The sequence below is a fragment of the Sceloporus undulatus genome, chromosome 5, assembly GCF_019175285.1.
Source record: "Sceloporus undulatus isolate JIND9_A2432 ecotype Alabama chromosome 5, SceUnd_v1.1, whole genome shotgun sequence".
Lineage (NCBI taxonomy): Eukaryota > Metazoa > Chordata > Lepidosauria > Squamata > Phrynosomatidae > Sceloporus > Sceloporus undulatus.
The window spans coordinates 40,027,323-40,045,159 of NC_056526.1; the positions used below are offsets into that span (position 1 = coordinate 40,027,323).

The following is a 17,837-nucleotide window of genomic DNA, read 5'->3' on the forward strand; positions in this document are numbered from 1 at the left end:
AATTCTGGCAGGCATAACTATTAATGCTTTTCCAACCCAGGCATCTAAAAGGTTCAGACATGGAGCCATGGTGGACAGAGTAGAAGGGACAAAATAGAACAGCTTTTCAAGCTGTGGATTGTTGACAGAGTTGATGCTTCTTTTAGGTGCTCCTGGAATGGACTAAGCTCTCACCTTTCACCAGTCTCTCCAGAGAAAGAAAGTGGTTCCATTTTTTGACCCGTGGATAAGTCGACCCATTTTGAGGGTCAATTTTTTGACTAACATTTTTAGACTTTTACAAGCTCATCCTTAACAAACTTCTCTTGGGTTTTGAATTTAACATCATTATCACTCCACTTTAATAAATCTATATAAGTAATCCATCTTTTATCTGCACCTAACAGCAGATTTATGAGACTAAAACAACACATCAAAATTAAACATGGGAACATATGAGCACCAGCTTTAAGTAAATTTTTACTTCTAACTTAAGCTACCTCAAAAACAGTATTCTGCATAAATATGGGGTGTTACAGGCAAGCTAATTTTGTGGCTGGTGCTCCCAGTAATCATTCTGAACATGCCTAACAATACTACAGAGTTGCATGTGAAAAACAGCTACAGTGAAAAACACCTCTTAACAAAGCAAGCTGTTGCTTTGCATTTTTCAATGGACTTAGCAACGATATTAAGATGTATTGCTTTATTTATTGATTGGAATTATGTCTTGTCTTTCTCCCCAAATGGGATTCCGTGTTACACTACTGAATGCTAGCATGACTGGATTTCTTTTTCTCCTTCCTCTCATACAGCCCCTAGTTGTCTGTAAAACCTTGTTCCAGGGAGTTTCCCAGTCCTCTGAAGTTTCCCAGTCTTCTGAGAGAGTATGGTCATGGTAGTGGGGAGACTGTAGGGGAAAATGGGAATCCTACCTAGTTCTGCTGGTACAATTTCAGCCCATTAGCCCTTTCAAATTCTGCCAAATGGCATGTACTAATTTGGCTTTAAATCAGAGATTACATTTTACTGCATATTCTCATATTTCTGCTACAGATTGTATTCAAACTATCAATTTGTGCTGAGGCCACCAATAGAAAATATTAGCCAAAATTAATAGATTATATCAGCTATCAAATTCTTTTAATTATTTACTAGTTTTAATTTAATTTATTTAAAAGATGAAAATAATTGGATAGATTTGATACACTGTTAGCAGCATATTGTCTTTGTGCTGTAATAAAGCAAGAGGTTTTACTGCAGTGTGTCAGATAGACTTCAGAAGTAATGCTCACTTTTGTATGTTTTTAATTGTATTGTTCTTTTGAATTGTAAGCTGCTTTGAGTCCCATTTTTTTTAGGGGGGGGGAAGCCAGATATAAATAAATATAATAGCAACAATACAACAACAACACAACACAGAATCCTCTGTCTCTCTCTTTCCTAGGTTCTTCCTGGATATGAGAATATCTACTTTGCACATTCTAGCTGGTTCACATACGCAGCCACTTTGAGAATATATAAGCACTGGGACTTCAGGATTGATGATCCACAAACAAGCACAGGCCGAGCTTCATTCAGCAGTTACCCAGGTAACCCAACTTTGTGAAAGGAACTTCATAGGTTTCCATGTTTGAGTCTTGCCTGTGTGCCTTGTGGAAGAGACTGGTCTGTAATCTGGGCCTAGGGTATCCTGGCACAGTACCAAAAATGCCATAAAATTGTATAGAGGAGGAAGGACTTTCCTCCATTGTTCCCATGGTCAGAAAGACAAATCAGAAGCAAAACAGACAGGTCTTGGGCTCCCTTCCAGACTTTTTGGTCCCAGTAATATATACTGGCTTCCATTCTCTTTGTTGGTCTTGATCCTTCATTATTAAGGAAAAAACAACAGACACATCAAATGCTTTCATGCATACCCTTTTTTGTCTTTTTTATTTTTCTATGTTCAGAAATGGGACTTTACTAATATGGTATTTGCATCAGATATATCCTAATCAAGTTACAACTAGAAGAAAAAGGTAGAACTGAAAGGCTCCAATTTCATGAAGAAATATGACATTTCATTATGGAGTATTGCAGTGAGAGATACCAATGAAACTGAAATTCAAAACTTTGATAAATGTCAATTCAAAGCCTTTAACTAATCCAAATTTATAGATTCTTTTACCATAGGTAAAATGTGGTAGATTATACAGATTGTTTATGCATTTCATCTGCAAGAGAGGTTGTGCTTCTCTGGTTAGCAAAATCTGCATGAAGCCCATTGCACCAATGCCAAGGAGTGCTCTGTCCTCCTTTTCTGGGGTAATTGCAGAATGAGCTATCTTCTCTTTAGCCCAAATAGTGTGTGATCTTGGTTGCATACCAGTGATACTCAACATCATTTACTTTACATTTTATCATTTTCATCAAACAATTGAACAGACATTTAGGTTTGTAATGTTTAATCTTTCCACATGAGCCTGTGGCACCCTTTCTGCGGCGTCGGAAGGAGCTCCATTTTGGAGCTCCTTCTGGGTTTTGTGTCGCTGGCGCAGCCTTTACATGGCTGCACCAGTGACACAAAGGAGCCAGGTGGCCCCTTTCCCCGCTGTGTCAGGGTGTCCTTGGGGCTTGAAGCCCAACGAACTACAAACCCCAGGATTCCATAGGATGGAGCCAGGGCCGCTGAAGCATCAAATTCTTATAAATTCATACATGACACATGGGAATTAGAGCTGACTGAGCAGAAGTTTACTTAATAGCTGCTGGTGCCAAGTTTCCCTTTCTCTTTGAACGCCTTTTTCATGTTGATTTTCCCCCAGTTTTGGGATATGTCTTGTGACAATGTATCAGTTTACATCAAGGCAGTGTCAAAGTGCATTATTTCTGCAGGGCAGATGCACCCCCAGATTGCAAGGTCCTAGAAGCAGGGTCCTATCTTTTGTAATCTCTGAAGCACCATTCACCTACGTACTATGTACATACATAGAAACTTCTGTAACAGTATATATGTTTAAATGGTGGTGCATGATAATGCGTATGTAATTGTGTATATTACCTGCAAGGGAAGAGGAAGAGAGCTGCAGAAGGATCCATCTCTGGTGCTGATGGCTATAGAATAACTCCATTAATTTGTTGAAGGTATACTACAGCATGCATTTGTATACATCAAATTTTAAAGGATTTTTGTAAAGGTTATTTGGGCTTTTGTGGGGCCCATGCTGTAGCTTGCCTACATGCTCTTTCCTGCTGCTGGCACAATATCCTCCACTGAAGCATGTTTGTTTGTTTGTTTGTTTGTTTGTTTGTTTTTGGATAGGTATTTCCTTTGTGTTGTTATGTCCTGTGCTTGTATTCTTTCCAACACAGGTAATTTCCCTTCAGATCAAGCGTAATCACTTTGGGAAGTGCTTGAAATAACTATCATCTCTAATGAGTAAGGTTATGGTGAAAGAAGTTGAAGGTTGTGAGTGTTCACTGTAATGTCCATTGAGTAGTTAGATGACACAGATCCAGAAAATTAAAGCAGAAACACTCTTGTTTGGTTTGATAGAATAATGGGGTTTATTTAGGATTACTTGAGAGTTGTTGATGATACTCACAAACATACAAAGCTAACAAAATGAATTTCAGTATGGAGAAATGTAAGGTACTGCACTTGGGTCGGAAAAATGAAATGCACAGATATAGGATGAGCGACACCTGGCTGAATGAGACTATGTGTGAAAGGGATCTGGGAGTCCAAGTAGACCACAAGTGAAACATGAGTCAACAGTGTGATGCAGCAGCTAACAAGGCCAATGCAATTTTAGACTGCATCAATAGAAGTATAGTGTCTAGATCAAGGGAAGTAATAGTGCTACTCTATTCTGCTTTGGTCAGGTCTCACCTGGAATACTGTGTCCACTTCTGGGCACCACAATTTAAAAAGGATGTGGAGAAACTGGAGCATGTCCAAAGGAGGGTGACTAAAATGGTGAAGGGTCTGGAAACCATGCCCTGTGAAGAACGACTTAGGGAGCTGGGGATGTTTAGCCTGGAGAAGAGAAGGTTAAGAGGTGATATGATAGCCCTATTGAGCAAGCTTGTTTTCTGCTGCTCCAGAGAACAGGACCCAGAGCAATGGATGCAAGCTACAGGAGAAGAGATTCCATCTCAACATTAGGAGGAACTTCCTGACAGTAAGGGCTGTTCGACAGTGGAACACTCTTCACCGGAGTGTAGTGGAGTCTCCTTCCTTGGAGGTCTTTAAACAGAGGCTGGGTGGCCATCTGTTGGGGATGCTTTGATTGAGAATTCCTGCATGGCAGGGGGTTGGACTGGATGGCCCTAGTGGTCTCTTCCAACTCTATGATTCTATGATTCTACTTTCACACTTCATTATTGATGAAGTAGGCAAGTCTGATTACATCAAATTCTTATAAATGCACATACAACACAAGGGAATTAGAGCTGACTGAGCAGAATTTAACAATAGCTTCTGATATCTTTGAATACCGTCTTGCTGATCCCCCCTCCAGTTTTGAGATAATGGTGGGGAAAGTATGCCCCTTGGGATGGTGTTGTACTCCCATCAGTCCAAGCCAGTATAACCCATGGTGAAAGATGAGAAGGCTAGTTTGACCAGTGTAGTCAAATTGGCCCATATGTATGATCATTTATTGAAGTACCTGTGAATATGAATGTGGAGAAAGTGAATGTGAAGAACGTGAACACCCAAGAAACTGTAGTCTGGTTAGAGTATATTTACAAATTTTAAGGTCTCCTTACTAGATAATGTTGAGAATCCTCATGGTACACTGTGCTAGCAGATAGCTTTTTCCAAGGTCAGAGATGAGAAAAGGCAAACAAAATCTGCTGGTTCTGAGCAGCCTATTTCTCCTGGTTTAGTTACACCAGACTGGTAGACTAACAATTTCAGTCAGTAGGTGAGGCTCAAGATGTCTTTTTCTTTTCTTTTTTAATTTTAGCAAAGTGAGGCACTAGGAGTACTCACCCTGTTGCCCTTTTTACAACCAGTGTGAACTTAGCAGCACAGCCAGGCTTTATGTCCTTCACCATTACTAGACTCACACGCATTTCCAGAAAGGAAAAGGGACATTTGACAATATTTTCAATCCTTCATCCCCACTCCTTACACGAGGGGTGGGAATTGTGCAGACTCATTGTTGCATTGTTTCTGGATGACAGTTTCCAATAGCCCTGGCCAACATAGCCAGTGGTGCGGAATGCTGGGAGTGCAATGCAACAGCATTTGGAGAGCTACGCTGCATTACATTATGACAGTAATATATTTTGGTGGTGAATCACATATCAGAGTCATTAACAGCATCATACCTACATGCCTATGCAGAAGTAAGTTATATAGGTTTCACTGGGTAGTCATGAATGGATTTGTAGCGCAGATGGGTTTCCATTACAATTAAAAATAAGGTATGAATAAGGTATGAATCAATAAAAGCAATGCTGAAGCTGTTCCTTGCTTTGGGCATTATTGGTTTGAGGCTAGCACTATAGATAATGCTTCTCTTGCTCTTGTGTCTTTATTACATTTGAATATAATAGGAAGGAAGCCAGTGTGGAGTAGTGGTCTGAGCATTGGACTAGCACTCTGGATACTAGGGTTTGAATCACCGCTCAGCCATGGAACCCCCCTGGGTTATCTTGGGCCAGTCACATGCTCTCAGTCTCAAAGGAAGGCAAAAGCAAATTTCCTCTGAAGAAATCTTTCCAAGAAAACCCCATGATAGAGTCACCTAAGGATGGCCATAAATGAGAAATGACTTGAAGGCAGACAACAACAACAATGGAAGACACCTTGAAGATAATTTAATCTCAACATCTTCTCAGTGCAGGATGCAATTACACCATCACTGACAGATGACATTCCAGCCTCTGCTTGAGCATTTCTAATGATGCTCTTCGATCTTCCATCATTGAATATGTACCACTGTCATACATACTTTTGGGAAATTTGAGTGTTCAGCTGAAATTTCAACCCAATTTCAACCCATTGACTCTATGGACTCTGGAACAGTAGAGAACAACTCTGCTGCATTCCCTGCTAGGCAAGCCTTCAGATATTTCAGAACTGTTATTATGCATCCCCTTAACAACAATTTCTTATTGTGGCTAAACGTGCCTAGCTCTTTCAACCATTTCATGTAGGACTTAGTTTTCAAGACTCTTTCTTTCCTGGTTCTCTTTCTCTGGACATATTCCAATTTGTCAACATCCTCCTTAAAATATAGTGCCCAGAATTCAACATATTTAGGATCTGTGTGTATTAGCTATTTGTTATGGTAGGTCAGCATTTCCCCCCAGTGTGCCAATGACTAGTGCCATATTTATACCCATCAGTAACAATTGTTTATTTCCTAGAAATTCATCAAGGACCGCCAACCAGTAGCTTGGGAAGTAGCACTGGTCTAAATATTGCCTGATAAGTGCAGAATCTTGTTAGTTGTCCTGATTGCCCCCTTTGGGCAGAAAGGAAGGCTACAAATTGAATGAACAAATTCATCTGCATACATACATACATAAGTGCAGAATGTTTTTCATGAGATGTCTGAAAGCACCTTTAGAAGTTGTCTGTAAAAGGGGGGAGGAAGGTCACACTCACATGTGATCCAGCTGCTGAAAACAGGAAATGGTTTCTTAGGTTATATTTTAAATATAATTTAAAGTTTATGTATGTATGCAGATGAATGTGTTCATTCAATTTCTAGCCTTCCTTTCTGCCGAAAGGGGGCACTCAGGACAGCTAACAAGAATAAAATTCAGTTAAAACAAATACAATTAAAATATAAAATTATATTTAGAATACTATAACACATCAATTTTAAAAAGTCATAATTATGCTTCTGTTAATGCAACCTAAGAAACCATTTCCTGTTTTCAGCAGCTGGATCACATGTGAGTGTGACCTTCCTCCCCCCTTTTACAGACAACTTCTAAAGGTGCTTTCAGACATCTCATCAAAAACAAAACACTACAAGACTTCACTGCAGCTCAAACCTATACAGTATTGCTGTGTGTATGGGGTGCATGCCTTCAAGTCTTTTCCAACTTAAGGTGACCCTAAGGCAACTCTATCATGCGATTTTCTTGGCAAGATTTGTTCAGAGGGGTTTGTCATTGCCTTCCCCTGAGGCTGAGAGTATGTGACTTGCCCCACATCACCGAATGATCTTGTAGTGCTACTCTGAGTGTATTCAGACTATGTATCTGGCCATGGAGTGCTTGAACCTTTAAACTGCTTCTGGACATTATTCTACTAGGAAACTATTCTTTGTTATGGAGTTTGCTTACTAATGGTCCAGAATAATTGTTGATGATTAGTTGATGATTCGTTAATGGGGGCTAAAGTTTGGCAGAAAGTGAGCAAAATCTCTGTGACTGGGAGACTTATTAAGCTGTTTCCTCCAGGGAAAGGGGCAGATGCCTGGAGGGAGAGGGAGAGACTGTGAGCTAGCAGAAGGCTCTTTGACAATGTAGAGACTCCCTCTTTGGGAGTCTTAAATTGCTTAACTGATCTCCACATATAAGATGTTCATATTGTTTGTCTCCATCTACTGTATATTCTCAGTTTACTTTATAATTGGCACTCTTCCAAAGGAAACCACAACCTGGGTGATGCAGTCTGGAAAACCTCTCACGCAGGAGGATACAAGAACATATTTCCTGTCTGTCAAATGTTGCCTCCGTCTTCTTGGCTTGAGCTACCTCCCAAGTGCCCCAAAGGCCATCCTAAATAATAAATTATATGAACATATTTTTAGGGAAATGGCTGAGAAAATAAAACTCTTGTTACAACAACTTCTTCAGTTCTGGTCCTAGAACTAAAATAAAAGAAGGCTAGAACAGAACATATATTGTGAAGCATCTGTTTATGGATAACTCACATACAATTTTTATTCTGTATTCAGGTTTTTTGGTATCCCTGGATGACTTTTATATACTTGGCAATGGCTTGATCATGTTGCAGACCACCAACAGTGTTTACAACTATACTCTCCTGAGACAAATAGTACCCGAGAGTCTCTTTGCATGGCAGAGAGTCCGCATTGCCAACATGATGGCAGAGTCTGGAAAGTCCTGGGCACAGATTTTTGAAAAGGAAAACTCTGGTTGGTATATCTGAAATGGAATCTCTTTCTCCTTCCCATCTTTCCCCACAATGTTGTGAAAATTTAAATGTCTCTTTACTGTCCCTTAGGTACCTATAATAACCAGTACATGGTCTTGGATACAAACAAGGTCAAATTGCAAAAGAGTCTTGATGATGGAACTCTCTATGTCATTGAACAGATTCCGCAACATGTGGAATATTCTGATCAGACAAATGTTCTCCGAAAAGGTAGAAACTTACATAGAAATTCTGGGGTGGGGTGGCTTGCTAAAACATGTGGAATTAGAACTGTCTACAGAATAGTTTTTCATATTAGGAATTCCAAATCTGTATTTGTATAAAAGAAAAAAATAGAAGAGTCAAAGGTAGAAGCTTTGGTATGACAATTTAGGATCAGATGAGTCCATTTAAAGTTGTTGCAAAGGTGACAGATGATGCACAAAGAAGAGAGGGCTTTTGCTTCTCAAGAGTGTTAGCGGTAACTAGGTGTGTGCATGCCTTCAAGTTGCCTGCTGACTTATGCTAACACCATTAATTTAATGGGTTTTATTAGGAATACTCAGGGGTGTTCTGTTAGTTTCTTCCTCTAAAATACACCCTACAGCACCTGGTGTTTGATGGCATTCTCCCATCCAAGTACTAAGCAGGGTTCACTCTGCTTATTATGCTAAGATCAGACAAGATTTGGTACCTTTAGGATATTTAGGCAGCTTATAATTAGTTTTAGTTACTTCTATTTTGTTATATTTAGTATTTAGTTATAATTATTTTTGCAATTACTAAGTCATAACTTCATTGCTTACAATTATAATTAAATGAGTGATAGCTTCATTCCTTTTGCACTGTATCTAAACTTTTAGCTAATTTTATAGTGATGAAGTTGTGGTCCCACTAAATGATGTAGGAAAGCTTCTCATGGTTCATATATTTCTTGTGTTGCTGCCTGGCTTTGTAGGAAAATACAGAGTGGGCAAAATACTGTATTTTGTATCACAAACCAGAAACTTGTGCTATTCCAATTTTTTAAAACAATAACAGCCCTTACAATAATTATTTTTGTTAGCTTTGAGAAATCGGAAATTAAAGAGTTGCTTTTAAAATTATAAGTATAATGTGTTGGGGAGGAACTATAACTAATTACTGCTATTTTAAAAGTAATAGTCCAAGCTCTACACTAGGATTACTTGAGAGTTCAGGCTTCCCTTGATACTTCAGCCTGCCAAACTTGCTTTCATGGCTGTTGATTATTGTGTTCCTTCCCAGTTAAGTGCTATCATGTGTGAGCAATGGGGATTTCTAAACATAGGGCAGCATTTTTTTTCACATCAGCTATTGAAGTTCAAATCTTTTAAGGACATACAAGATGTATGCAAAACATCTGGCTAATCTACTCACTGATATTGCTTTCTCTTACAGGATACTGGCCTTCCTACAATGTCCCTTTCCATGAAAATATCTATAATATGAGTGGCTATGTTGAGTATGTTAAGAAATATGGATTGGACTTTTCTTATGAAATGGCTCCCAGAGCAAAAATCTTCCGACGGGACCAGGGAAAAGTTGTAGATATGGAGACCATGAAATACATCATGAGATACAACAGTATGTCATTTAAAAAAAACTTTTTAAACATATTCCTGCTGCTTCTTCTATGATAGGAAAGAGCTTCTTGCTTTGCCAAGATCTGAACCTCCTAACCTTAATTTCAAGCAATATCAGAGAAACTATAAGATGAATTCAGTGTTCCCTAGACATTATTCTGAAGGTAAACAAGGAAAGAAGGTGCTGAATTTTATATACCAACACAAGCATTTCAAAATTCATGGTGGGGGGGAGGAAGAGAAATAAAATGCCAATTAATATTAGCCCTCCTCAGTCAAGAACTTCTCAGATCTTTTAGTGAAAAAGTTTGTGTCTGTGTTTTCCAGTCCAGAAGGAGGGAAAACCCTATTTTGTGTAAGTTCTCCAAATCTTGATATTGCCAAAATACACCCAAGTAAGACTCAAGTTGAACTGTTGTTAAATTCCTGTCTAGAAATATCTAGACAGAAATATCTATCCTTGTGACCAGTCAGGGGTGTCTGCATTCTGAACAGCTGAGACTGCCCTGTATAATATCCCTCATGTGAGGCACTTGATTTCTGTCTTGGAGCAGCATGCCAAGCAGTTTTGTTTAAAGTGAATGTATGGTTCTTCTTCTCCAACTTCAGGATGGGTCTTAATCACACTAATCAGTACAAGCTTTATCACTTCTCAACAATGAAGTTTTCTTGGTGCCCTTGGGCTGTGCTCTCATTCTCTCAGAGGTTATTCAGACAGTGAAAATAATCCCGGTAGAATGTGGGTTGAATCTTTGTTGTTCACATGCATTTCGAATGCACCCAAGTAAGTTTCGCAAAGGGGAGCTGCCAAAAAAATCCCTTTACCAGGGATAATCAATCTTGGTTTCCCCCCCTGAGATTTCCTATAAAATTTGCCTTGTCAGCTGTGTAAATAACCAGTGCAAACAGAACTGGGATAAACTGAGATAAAACTCTGCATGCCTTGAACATCTGCATCATCAACTCCAACTTATTCGCAGTGCTGACATGTGTGAGCAACAGAACTCAGAAAGATGTGCATAGATGTCGTTCTGATAAAAACAATAGTGTGAACAACAAAACTGGAATGCGTGAGTGAAATTATTTGCATAGTTGCACTAAAGAAACCAACAACATCTGAATGACTCCTCAGTTTATTGATAAGTGCCCTCCAGTTTATTCTGACTCATGGCACCCCTGTGGATGCCATCTCCAAGCCCTCCTATACTCCACCTCCCTGCCCAGGTCCTACAGGCCTATGACCTTCCTGATTGAGTCTAACCATCTGCCATTCAATCTTCCTCTCTTTCTACTTCCCTCCACCTTTCCAGCATCATTGTCTTTTCTAATGAGTCGTGCCTTCCCATTATGTGGATGATGTATGGCAGCCTCAATTTAGTCATCTTAGGCCCGGTCCAGACCGGTGCGATAGGGCGCCCTAATCATGTGCGAGGGGCAGCCAAGAAAACCTATGATAGATTCTCCTTAGAGTTGCTATAAGTTAGAAATGACTTGAAGGTGCACAACAACAACAACGTGTTTTTCTGCATGTTTCTTTGACTGTGACCCTGGATACTAACTATAGTTCTTTTTCCTGGTAGATATGTTTAATAATGCATATCTATTTCTTACATTATCTGTAAATTTTGTTGAGATATTGTTCAGATAGTATTTTGGTATGATGATTGGTTTTGTGTTTTTCTTCAGCTTTACCCTAATCTTTGATATAAGTAGATCTGTGCATAGACTGCACCTGGTCTAGTTTTGGCCACAAGAATGGAGCTTCCAATTATGTAGTCTATCTGATTTTTGTATTGTGATATCCATGTCTTTAGTCTCTTCTCTGGTTGGAGAAGAAAGTATTAGCAATGAATAGATAATTGGCCTCCCAATATTCTGTGAGTTGCTCTCCTGCTTCATTTCTTGTACCTAGGCTGAATCTTCCTATAGTTTAAAAGGTAAAGGTCTCCCCATGATCATGTAGCCAGCATGACTAAATGGCAAGGTGTACAGAATGCTATTAGCTACAGCTTACCCAGCCTCATAAAGTTGTTGTGAGAAATAAAGGCAGTAGGCATAGGAAATGGCTTTGAGTTCTTTTAAGAAAGGCAGGATTAAAATGTAGACAAATGAATGTTGTTGCTGTTGTGTGCCTTCAAGTTGTTTTGGATTTATGGCGACCTAAGGCAACCCAATGTGTGACTTGCCCAAAGTAACGCAGTGGGTTTCCATGCCTAGGCAGGGATCTGAACCTTGGTCTCCAGAGTCATAGTCCAAAGCTCAAACCACCATGCCAGGCTGATTCCTACTGAAATGAATACAGGTTGAATATCCCTTATCCAAAATGCTTTGGAACCAAAGTTTTCAAGATTTGAGGGTTTTGTTTTGTTTTTTATTTTGGAATATTTGCATATATATAATGAAACATCTTGGCAATGGGATCCAAGTCTAAACATGAAAGTCATGTATGTTTCATACACACCTTATACAAATAGCCTGGAGGTTATTTTAAATAGTATTTTAAATAATTTTGTGTATAAAACAGTTTGTGACATTAAACCATCAAAGAGAAAAGGTATCCCAGCCACCCATGAAAAAGCTTTTGTATTTTGGAGCATTTCGGGTTTCCAAGTAAAGGATATTCAACCTGTGTGCAAAAGTGGCACTGGACTATTGCTTGACAAGGACACAATCCTGCATGGCTTGGTGTAGCGTAGTAGTTCAGCATGCAGAACTACAGTATTCTGAACCATTTATCACTCTCTGGACCTACTGCAGAGCTGCTGAAGCCTTCTCCCCATGATCTGTACCTGGTAGAGAATGAGAATTGGGCTGGCTGCAGAAGTGTCTGGCTATGTTTCCTTAGCCAGATGTGAAGGGAATTCATATGTCAGCAGCTGATGTAATCATTTGGCATCTGGCTATGATGTTAATGTATGCCTAACTAGTATGCCACTAATAGGATAATAGGATGCAAAACTTATTCAGATACCCCTGTTCTGCCCCCTTTATTCCTCAGACTACAAAAAGGATCCCTATGCAAGGAACAATCCTTGTAATACTATTTGCTGTCGAGCAGACCTGAATCTCAAGACTCCAGTTCCAGCTGGTTGTTATGACTCTAAGGTAAGGAACCCCAAAGGAAGTAGCTCCCTAGTGATGCCTAAGGGGAAAACAGGCAGCCTGCCTGCCTCCATTCTCATGCCCTTGTGATTATTTGTGCATTTAATTACACAAGCCATCAGCTCAGAAGACTCTCAGACTTCAATGACCTCTATAGTCTCTCTCTTTGTTTAATTCATCTCCTCAGAAATGAGTAAGGGATTTCTTTAGAGAAACCTTCCAGTGTGCAAGCCAGGAAAATATTAACCAGGAAAAAACAAAACAAAGTGAGAGCAAAACATCAGCACTTGCTTTCAGGTCAGGGTACAAAGGTTGGCAGCTTCAGTAGTGACATATGCAGTGTTGCTGCTTCATGCTATAAAAAGGGTGATAAGCTTAACACACTACGGAACCTCTACCTCTTAGAAATGTGTGTTTGGACCACAACTCCCACAGTCCTCCAGAAAGCAGAGTTTACTCACAGCATAGGGGTTGCAGTCCAAAAGGATAAAATTTCCAAGCTCTTGTTTTAACCATTCAGGTGATAGCACACTCAGAAATTAAGTTGTTGCTCCAATTTTTTAAAGAGTGTCTATAGATGTTGTGAAACCTCTTGCTTCTGTCTTGCAACCTGAGTCTTGCCCTATCTAAATACAGAGTCAGCAGAAGCAATAAAAGTATACTGATAAGGTATCTGCACATGTCCATGTCTGGTGCTTACCCTTCTTAGGTGAAGGCAACAGTCTGTATTGGGAAATGCTATTAGAGCAGACAGTTTTGCCATTACTTGCTTGAGTTCTTCTTTTGCCCCTTTGGGTAACCCTGAAGATGTTTCATCTTTTTTCTATTGCAAAGAAACATATTAATAATTTCCGTAAGTGAGGCTGTCTCAAAATATTTTGGTGATTTGTGGTGCACTGTCCCACATGGATAACTAAAGACACTACAATTCCCTGTATTTACACACTAAAATCCAAACAGCTCTACATGTGCTAATGGCTAGAATCTTGTTGGTTAGTCTCAACTAGATTAGACCAATTGGAACAGTTCCTGAGTCAACAAATAAGTAAATCCCATTGATGCAATGGATCTGCTTTAATCAGGAGTAACAATAGGATTTAGGCCAATATTCCAACGCAGAGATGTGCCAAGTGCTTTTCTACAACTCAGTTCATTTTCTGCTGCCACCACCAGGCTCTCATTTTAAAAATCAACCAACCAACAACCTTGGGTGAATGCACAAATCAATACAACAGGGATGGAGAAAGTATAGCCTCTAGGCTACAAGGGGCCTCTAAACCCCTTGTTCTATCCTTCAAGTATAAACACCCAATTTTTATTTGGGGGAGGAGCAAATACCACCTCCAAATGGCTCAAACATTTCAACATCACATCAAAATGCAGTGGTTTCCCCATTTGTACACCCTACTATCACCCAACCCTGCCAGTATTTCTCTTCAGAAGGACCAAAATGGACTGCAAACAGAGGAATTGGAAATAGATGTCTGAGCACTTTTGATTTTTGACCAAAAATGCAATGGTACAGCATGTTTAGATAACATCCACCTTTCCTTCCTTTACAATGGTGTCTTCTCCTGTGATTCTTTCCAGGTGGCAGACATCAATATGGCTATGAAGTTTACAGCTTATGCCATCAATGGCCCACCTGTGGAGGAAGGCCTACCCATCTTCAACTGGAGCCGTTTCAACCAGACAAAACACCAGGGCTTGCCAGACTCATATAATTTTGATTTCATCACTATGAAGCCAGCTTTGTGAAAATACAACCAGAAATTTAACTGAATGGTGTGTGTGTGTGTCTGTGTATGTGAGGAGATTTTCTCATTACTTTTACTGCCTACCAAATAAATTGGCCTGTACACACCTTAGTTTCCCTCTTTGGTGGCCTATCTGATGTTCTGTGGGCTGGGAGCAGTCAGAGAGACAATGTAGTAGCATCACAAGAAAGTGCATCAGGAACTAGAAAATGGAATACAGACAATCTGCAAAGCAAGCAACTTCACTAAACAGTAGTACTGCTTAATTCTCTGTACAACAGGAAAGCTAACATGCTATCCTTGGTAAAGTGTTTTATATTCTGTAAAGAAAATCTTTAATATTATAAAGCTTGTACTACAACAACAGGGTTAAACCTATTTGAGTTAGTTCCCAGAACAGGCTTCATATGTATGTGATTCTTTATGTACAGTGATGGCTGTAGACTAGCTGTGAGATTTTTCCATATAGTACACTAGTTCAGTGCTTCCATTTCAGTATGACATCCATACTTTGGCTTCAGTTCACTATCTTCAGGAAACTTGGATGCAGTCCTTGAATGCTTTAAAAGAGAAGTAATCCACTGGCCTGTAAGAAGCCTTCTTTCCATACATCAAAGGCAGCAGGCAAACTTTTCACTTGTATAAGACAAGATCAAACAATTCCTGATCCCTGGAGCAAACATGTCCAACTCGTGCTATAAAATGAGTATAAAAACCAAACCCTTGGGTGGAAGTAAGGAAACTTGTCTTTAAAATTCAAAAGTGAGCAACTGATGACAATCCAAACTAGGAAAGGAGCAACTAGTTGGCATCTGATTGTGAAGAATGTGTTCGTGTGTGACATCTCTCTCTTACTCAACTCCTGGGACTCTCAGGATGGGTTATCTTACTCTTGATCACTGCAAGGAAAGGAAATATTCCAGCCCATCTGCCCAAATTCTGTTGCAGCAAAAGCATCTTAGAATTTTTTGTCATTGGAATGATTACTCAGTTTTATTTAGCATAAACATTTGTGCTCACAGTTCATTTCTTCATCAGATACTTCAAACGAGGTGTTTAGTTGGAAGATGATTATACAAATGCTTGAGTAGGTGGAGGAAGTTACATTACAGCTGCAGCAAAACTAGGGGAAAGTTCACTCCTGTATCATAAGAGTTGTTGGCTTTCAACTGGTTTTTAATTTCATGCATAGTTACATGGTGTTTGGCTTATTTACGTAGGTGTGTTTTTGTACTACAGACTAGTGACTTGTAGCATTCTGATTTCCCCAGGACCAAACCATGTAGTTACTTTTGAGATAAAAGAGAGTAAAGTTATATTTTAAAAATTGTATCTTTCACAGTAATTAATTAGTGGAGGAGAAGAGAAGGGCTTGGAACTGTAAGTCACTTACAAATTCTGGAGCTTCTTTAAACTGTATTTGCACACATCCCTGTTCAGAGACTGGGCTTGTACAGAGCAAACATCTTGTGGAGAAGCAGCTCCCAAAATATCACCCTGAACCAATGAGCAAAAAAGGTTTAAGTTTGCATAGAGCCTATAATCCCTCAGTAATGGTCATGCTGGCTAGAGTTGTTGGGACATAACTCTTGTGGTTCCCTCCAAAAACATCTGTAGGACTAGAATTAAATCTGGTTTAACTTCTGAGTAGAACATAGGTAGAGCCATGGTGGATCATTCCGAAAGCCAGGACTGTGATCATAGTAACCAAGATGATTCTGCATGTACAGGATTGAACTGGTACACTTGGAAGCTGCACTCAGCAGGATAAATACACATACATTACAGCACATGTTTCCTTGACCGTTGAGCACAGCTTTACCTTTCCACACTTTATACAGTTTTTTTAAAAAATCAACAGAATTCTTGTCTTAGTGTGTCTTTAGTTCAAATGTTTTGCATTAAAAATTGTGCTAATAAGGGGGAAGCACTGATATTGAACCAGGACAACAGATTCAAGACACATTCACATGGAAATGTTGAGGTCCTGGGAGTGGGGGGCAGCCACTATGTATGATTTACAGAAGGAGACATATGGATTCTCTTTGTAGCCATCAAATGCAGGAACACAAGAGCAGTGAGCCCAAATGATTGTGATAAATAAATAAATTATTACCTTCAGGAATAACACCCCTTTCAAATCTCACCTTCCCCTTTCCTCTCCTCATGTCCACAGTGCAATACAAATTGAACCTATTTTCTATATCTTCATTGCAGCAGTGTAGCAGAAAGAGAAAGAAAACAAGTTGGAAGAAAAAACTTGTCATGTAAGCAGAACTATGCCCTTCATGCACAATGGGAGAGAAAAGGGCTGCTGCCTGCAGGTCAGCCTTCAGCATGCTATAATTTGAGCATTTGTCAAGAGTGCACTACACTCTTCGTACAAGTTACTTCTGTAAAGACTATCACCACACAATTACACAAAAAGAAAGTATATGATTAGGGTCAGCTGGGGAGAGGCCTGAATCCACATAATTTTTTCCCCTACACATTTATTTTGCAATATCAAGTGTGCTGAGTATCTCTGCTTGAATACCATCTCTGAAAGGCTGCCATTGGTTCTGTGCCAGAGTAACACTTCCACAGAAGCAGTTAAATATATTTTCAGGCACAATTAGAAAGCTCCTTCGGGTACCCAGCTGGATATACCTGCCTCTTGCCTCTCTGATTTCTCTTTGTCTTCTTGACTATAGTAATCATCCCCTCTCAACACAAAACAGAAATGATCTTTTTGACATTTGGCAGCAGCTGCTGGTTAAATTACGCATACACATTGTGACTGAGCACCTGCAGTTCTCTGTGATTGATTTTATTTGAATTAAAGCAAAGAAGAGCATATCTTTGCATGCCTTTCAAACACGGCTATTAGCCCTCTTTCCTTCTGTGAAGTTCTAGATCTTCAAAACCCCTGCAGATTGGAAGCTGAACAAATAGAACAGCAGGCATCAGAGAAAGCTGTGAGCACACTTTTTCACCCGACTCTCCTTGATTCTTGCAATCTAGGCAGAAGCCACCAAGAGGCAGCAGTACCTCACTTGCGCACTTGCAGTAGGCTAACAGACAAGCCACCAAATTTTTTCTTCCACACCATGTATATTAGCCACAGAATTCAAATCCAACAGAGAAGCTCAAATACAATTTGTTTGTGCTAATGTTCTCATCATGTTGTTGAAAATATATTCATTTGCATTTTAAACTTGTGAATAGTAATTGTTCTTCCAAAAAAAGATAAGAATAACAGTCTTATAGCACTTCATAGCACAATTAAATCAATGGATGTGT

General features: G+C 39.5%; 1 protein-coding gene across 1 annotated transcript in view; it reads left to right on the plus strand.

Moving 5' to 3' along the window:
* Nucleotides 1–14,666, plus strand: part of PLBD1 (phospholipase B domain containing 1) — a 50,722-nt gene extending 36,056 nt beyond the window's left edge. The window contains exons 6-11 of the mRNA XM_042468754.1: nucleotides 1,427–1,571; nucleotides 7,893–8,093; nucleotides 8,183–8,323; nucleotides 9,512–9,697; nucleotides 12,695–12,801; nucleotides 14,389–14,666. Coding sequence (XP_042324688.1) covers nucleotides 1,427–1,571; nucleotides 7,893–8,093; nucleotides 8,183–8,323; nucleotides 9,512–9,697; nucleotides 12,695–12,801; nucleotides 14,389–14,556 — 948 coding nt within the window. The 3' untranslated portion in view covers nucleotides 14,557–14,666. The remainder of the gene's footprint in view (nucleotides 1–1,426; nucleotides 1,572–7,892; nucleotides 8,094–8,182; nucleotides 8,324–9,511; nucleotides 9,698–12,694; nucleotides 12,802–14,388) is intronic.
* The last annotated feature ends 3,171 nt before the right edge of the window (nucleotides 14,667–17,837 follow it).